Source organism: Helianthus annuus, chromosome 8, assembly GCF_002127325.2.
Source record: "Helianthus annuus cultivar XRQ/B chromosome 8, HanXRQr2.0-SUNRISE, whole genome shotgun sequence".
Lineage (NCBI taxonomy): Eukaryota > Viridiplantae > Streptophyta > Magnoliopsida > Asterales > Asteraceae > Helianthus > Helianthus annuus.
The window spans coordinates 147,100,351-147,105,893 of NC_035440.2; the positions used below are offsets into that span (position 1 = coordinate 147,100,351).

Consider the following 5,543-nt stretch of genomic DNA (forward strand, 5'->3'; position numbering starts at 1 on the left):
GTATTTGTGTGGATTTGCTCCAGTTTAATAAGACCTCTGTCAAAGCAGTCTCTTATAAAATGGACTTTAATATCAATGTGCTTGGTTTTGGAGTGAAAGACAGGGTTTTTGACAATTTGAATTGCAACATCATTATCACAGTAAATAGTAGTGTTGAGATGAGTCAAATCGTAATCCCACAATTGATATTGCATCCACATCACCTGTGAGCAAGATGCAGAAGCAGCAACATATTCTGCCTCAGCTGTGGAGATCACCAAAAATACATATATGTCCCACTTGCATTATTGCTTCTAAATTTGTATTTACATACAAAAGTTTTTCTCAAAACGTGTTTGTGATACACATCATGCCATTTAACTTAAATAACAATTACTGCATTTGAGATAAACATTACCATATGTCATTTACAAATAATATAAGCCATGTTATTTTGATCAGTGACTTACTCTGTGTGAATAGTCATACACTTCCCAACCTTCCAAGATCTTTTATTATTTCAGTTCCAATATAAAGTAAAATTAGAAATGTTTACAGTTATTTTAGGTTACATTTTAAATTTCAAATTTGTGATTACAGTTACATCTTGTTTAGGTAAAAAACAAAGGACAACAAACCAAGATGAAATTAAGCAGTGAACTTCATCATCCGTTACCTATCATTTAGGACACGACTTCTAGACCGTTTCAACTCTGAGGATGGTAAGCAGCTTTTTAACGGAGACTGCAGAAGCAACGAAGATGTCGACAATTGTCTCTGCCTTGATGAGATTGATGAGAGACAACTAAAACTGTTACTTCTAAGTCTTCGTTTCTCACTCTCACTCTCACTCTCACTCTCAGGCAGTAGGTTTCGAGGATTATCAGCAGGAAGCCGAAGAGCATCTGGTAAAACACAGCTAAACATTGAACCTGCCAAGGTGACATTCACCGACAACGGGTCAAACAGATTCTGGTTGAAACAGGGTGAAAATGTCGCACTTTTATAAATGATAAATGTTTTATTATGATACAGAGAGTGTAGAAATGGAGTTTCTAGAAAGGTGAAGACAGTTGAGGAGATATTACCGAGTTTAGCCATCCGATTAACCCATTTTGGGATGGATTTGCCGGTTAACTTGTAGCAGATATCGTTGCAGAAATGATTACAGTTCTTGACGATTAGGTGATATGTATCACCATTGTAGTTTGCTACATGATGCTTCATGAACTCTCTGACCTGGGCAGGGTTCATAGACGTATTCCCGATTAATATGGACCTCCTAAATTTGAACCCTGGGCATTGCCGAGGTTCAACCTCAAATACACCGCTTGAGGAATAGTCGTGAGCACCAAATGCGTATTCTACACCATGAACTGTTGGGAGTATGCACAATGCATCAGAAACTTATTCAGTTAATTTAACGGTAAATACCATAAGAAACTAATATATTTTCTTATATTTCACAAAAAAAGTCACTACACTAATTTTCGTATAGTAAAGTCAATAAACTTGTCTACAATGCACGTAATTTTGAATTTGTTTAAAATACTCACCAGTAACTCTTAAATTGGACAAAATAACAAGTCACTATTTTTTGTTTTTAAAAAAAGAGTAAAAGGTCATTTTTGTCACTGAGAATTGGCCAGTTTTGCGACTTTCGTCCAAAGGTTTGTTTCACTATTTTTTGTTTTTAAAAAAAGAGTAAAAGGTCATTTTCGTCACTGAGAATTGGCCAGTTTTGCGACTTTCGTCCAAAGGTTTGTTTTTCCGTATCAGGATCCAAAAGGTTTGACATCTTGCCATTTTCATCCGGCTCATTAAGTCCATCCATTTTCTCCATTAAGTCAGGGGTATTTTCGTCTTTTTTGTTAACTTAAAGGGCAATTCGATCTTTTTTCAGGGGTATTTGGTCTTTTTACATAAAGTGAAAAAGACCAAATTGCCCTTTAAGTTAACAACAAAGACGAAAATATCTCTGGCTTAACGGAGAAAAATGGATGGAGTTAACGAGCCGGATGAAAATGGCAAGATTTCAAACCTTTTGGATCCAGATGCGGAAAAACAAACCTTTAGACAAAAGTCGCAAAACTGGCCAAACCTTAGGGACGAAAATGGCATTTTACTAAAAAGAACTCACAAATACGTGCATTCAATACAAGTTTAGAGACTTTAATAAATAAAAAATAGTTTAATGATATTTTCATGAAAAGTAGGAAAGTATACTGGTTTTTAATGGTATTGACCTTATCTAAATAAATTAAAAAGCTACATTACCTTCAACACCGGAATGAAAGATACCAAAGCCAGCCCAGTATGCATAGCCGTTCATCGGTGTCAAGTCATACACATTGAGATAAACGGGTGTATTGCCAGCCCCATAATCCGCTTTCACTTTTGGAAATAAATTAAATGGGCGGGCTGTTTTTCCTTTTAAATATAGTGATACAATTGACTTCAATCCCTTCTTTGGTACAAATTTCATGGTGCTTAGATGGTCAACAAAGAAGTCAATCAGCAACTATTGCCATCCTATACTTCTTGATAATATGAATACGTTTCATGTCAGAAGAATAAATATTGCTAACGAAGAGGGAATCACACAAAAATAACAACAGAATTTTGGCAAAAAAAAAAAAAAAAAAAAAAAAACAATTCACGTCTTCTTTTGATTAGGAGAAATCAAAGCGAGTTGGCAGCTCTGTTAAGTAAAAAAGAAATTACCAAATTCAACCTGCAAATTTAATAGGAAAATGAACTCATGGGTATTTATGCTCCCCCGAGATGATCTGCACTTTGATAACTAAATGTAGTTCAAAATCTGAATTGATACTAAGTGATTAAGATAATGATAGGACATAAATCAGTTTGTTCTTGTAGAAATATTAGTATTTCAAAGTAGATTTTGGTTAAGAAGTTTCATCAACACAGACATTGTAAATTGTAATAGATTAGTACATAAATGGTATACATAGATGACCTTAAAGAAAACATCATATAAAACGAGTTAAAGCCCATGGTAGGACACTGGGACCCCATGAAGTGAACCAAATATTTAGATAGAATTAATCAGGATAGGATGCCTTTTATTATCATGGTTTTTTCCTAGCAGAGTGCAAGTAACAACTAACAACATTTGCCACAAAAAAACATGAATTGAGAATCCTTCACTTCATCAATAACATAGGTGCTTAACCACAAACTTGTAGATACACCAGAGACTACATGAAGCACCTTGGATTTAAAAAGCGTGAGGCCCTCCGAGGCATTTTGGTCTTAAAAGCAGAGGCGCTTGGTAAGAGGCGAGAGATTCTTGTACGTGAGGCATTACTCTATGTACAACTAGAAGCTGCATCTCTTAAAAGCAGAGGCGCTTGGCATAGTTTTAAAAAACGTTTGAGGTGTGCGCCTCAATGCGCGCCTTGAGGCGAAATGACCAAAAAACGAGTCTGAGGCGCGCCTCATGGTGTTTTTAATGTATATGCACCTCAGAGGGGCTGAGGCGCTAAGAAAGCTGCGCCTCAGGGGATTTTGATAGTTGTTTTTGATGTTTTTGACTTTTTGTTTCAATTTCAAGCATTTCATGTCTTTTTTAAGTGTGTTTTTGATGATTTTGATGATGAAATTAGTTAGTATTATTATTTTTATAATATATATAATTTTAATATTTATATATTAATACCGCCTCGGCCTTACGCCTCGTTTCGCCTCGAGGTTTACGCCTCATGAGGCGAAGGGAAAACGCCTCGAAACTCGTTTCCATTCTTTTAAACCTTGGCGCTTGGTAAGAGGCAAGAGATTCTTGTACGTGAGGCATTACTCTATGTACAACTAGAAGCTGCATCTCTTTAACAAGTTAGCTTGGCTTTAAAAAGCACGAGGCACACCTAAGGCGATAGGATCCCAGACTGAGGAGCGAGGCGCAAGTGCAAAAGTGCACTGCTTCAGGTACGCAAGGCACAAGGTATTTGTATAACTTTTTTCATAGGTTTCTAGCATCAAGTATCCAAATATAAGTTTTATATATGGTTTAACATATAAATAACCTATATGAAGAAATTAAAAGGCTCTATGTGCAACATTCATAACTATCCCTTTGGTTGTTTGTACACCCAAATTTTGACCAATTTGACACAGGTGAGCATTAGGCGCCACCTCAATCCCCAGAAGCATTTTACAGATGGCACCAAGTCTAGCACCACAAACCAGAGAAAAAACACCAGGTACAAGTTGAACACTAACACTCTGCAAGGTCATCATCATCATACTCGGTAAATCTCACCAATAGCAAAGCTAAGGTAGAGTCTGAGGAGGGTAAGATGTAGACAACCTTACCTCTACCCGTAGGAACAGAGAGACTGCTTCGGCGAGTCTAACACTTAGCAAGGTATGTTTGACTTATGAGTAGCAAATTAGCAATAACAATTTTCAACATATGTGTGACAGTGAAATGTGTCTATTTAGAGAAGAAAATAAATTAATAAACCAACATATATAATAAAAAAAAAAAAAACTATAAAACAAGTTAAAGAATGAAGTGACAAAAAACATACACACTTCCAAAAGGCTAATCATCAAATTGGTTGTAAAAATCATCTCCAAATGATTTCAATTCATCATAACACAGTAGCATTTAAACTCATTTGATTTAGATTGACAAAACACAGTAGATCCTGCTAGTGAAAAACAAAATCCACTCAACATTCTCTATAACAAACAGATCAGACAGCTAAAGGAATATTTCACGAATTAACAAGGTAAAAGCTGTTAATTTTATGAAGAATATAAGGGAAAATGAAGCTGAAACTTACAGTGCAGAAGAATAACGCCATTGAAATTGAAGAATAACGACATTTACTCAACAACAGGTGAGAGATGGCAGAAGAGGTGAAGTATTTGAGTGATTTAGCGCCTGTGTATGTGTGTATAAGAGAGACAGATAAGGAGCAGAATGCAGAAGCATAGGCTGGCAGTAGGTCACCCTCTCTCGGTCACACTTTTCACTTTACTATGTGTTTCCGAGTCTTATCTAACAGGTAAAAGGGAACGAAAATAAATTAAGAGAGAAAAAAAAAAAAAGGATGTGATTTTTTTCGTGTTCATTAATTTTAATGAAAATTAAGGAAAAGAGAAGAAATCAAGTATTTTATGTGTTCCCGAGTTAGGAGGAAAAGAAATGAAAGTAACAATTTTACCATTATATCCTTTAAACATAAAACATTTTAATTAGATATGAGGGCAATTTAGTAATTAATAATATTTTCTCTTCTAATCTCTCCAATTTGAGAATATATGGACAAATTTTCTTCCCTTTTCCATCCCCTCCTATCTATAAAACAACTCAGGAGCATGGTTTTTTTTTATATTTTCATCTCTTTTCTTTCCCCTCCCCTTGTTAAATGAGACACAACAACAGAGTGGAGCTCGAACCTCATATCGCCCCATAGCCCTCCAAAACGCCCCATGGCCCTCGGCACACCGCCCCTAGGACGCTATGGCTTCGGATTGTGAATGCTCGCGATAGACTTAACCTTGGTTTTAAAAAGCGAGATGCGCACAAAAAT

The 5,543-nt window shown here is 35.9% G+C and overlaps 1 protein-coding gene across 4 annotated transcripts; it reads right to left on the bottom strand.

Annotated features, from left to right (window-relative positions):
- Positions 1-467: 467 nt before the first annotated feature.
- LOC110891169 (deSI-like protein At4g17486) lies at positions 468-4,993 on the bottom strand. Of its 4 annotated transcripts, none has more exons than XM_022138841.2 (4): positions 4,791-4,993; positions 2,257-2,468; positions 1,068-1,355; positions 468-911 (listed from the first exon to the last, which is right to left on the bottom strand). In XM_022138841.2, exons 2-4 carry the CDS (start codon positions 2,462-2,464, stop codon positions 652-654), a joined length of 756 nt encoding a protein of 251 aa, XP_021994533.1. In that variant the 5' UTR covers positions 2,465-2,468; positions 4,791-4,993; the 3' UTR covers positions 468-651. The 4 variants fall into 4 exon arrangements, with proteins under 4 accessions (XP_021994533.1, XP_021994530.1, XP_021994529.1 ...); XM_022138838.2 differs by having other exon boundaries at positions 2,257-2,511; positions 4,791-4,992; XM_022138837.2 differs by having other exon boundaries at positions 2,257-2,516; positions 4,791-4,992.
- Between the last annotated feature and the right edge of the window lie 550 nt (positions 4,994-5,543).

Bases quoted from the DNA above. Each gene is read 5' to 3' on its own strand.
- LOC110891169 (XM_022138841.2), bottom strand. From the start codon at position 2,464: ATGAAATTTGTACCAAAGAAGGGATTGAAGTCAATTGTATCACTATAT. The intron at 1,356-2,256 runs GTAATGTAGCTT...TACTCCCAACAG, and splicing joins CTTTCATTCCGGTGTTGAAG to TTCATGGTGTAGAATACGCA. The intron at 912-1,067 runs GTAATATCTCCT...TCACCTTGGCAG, and splicing joins TAATCGGATGGCTAAACTCG to GTTCAATGTTTAGCTGTGTT.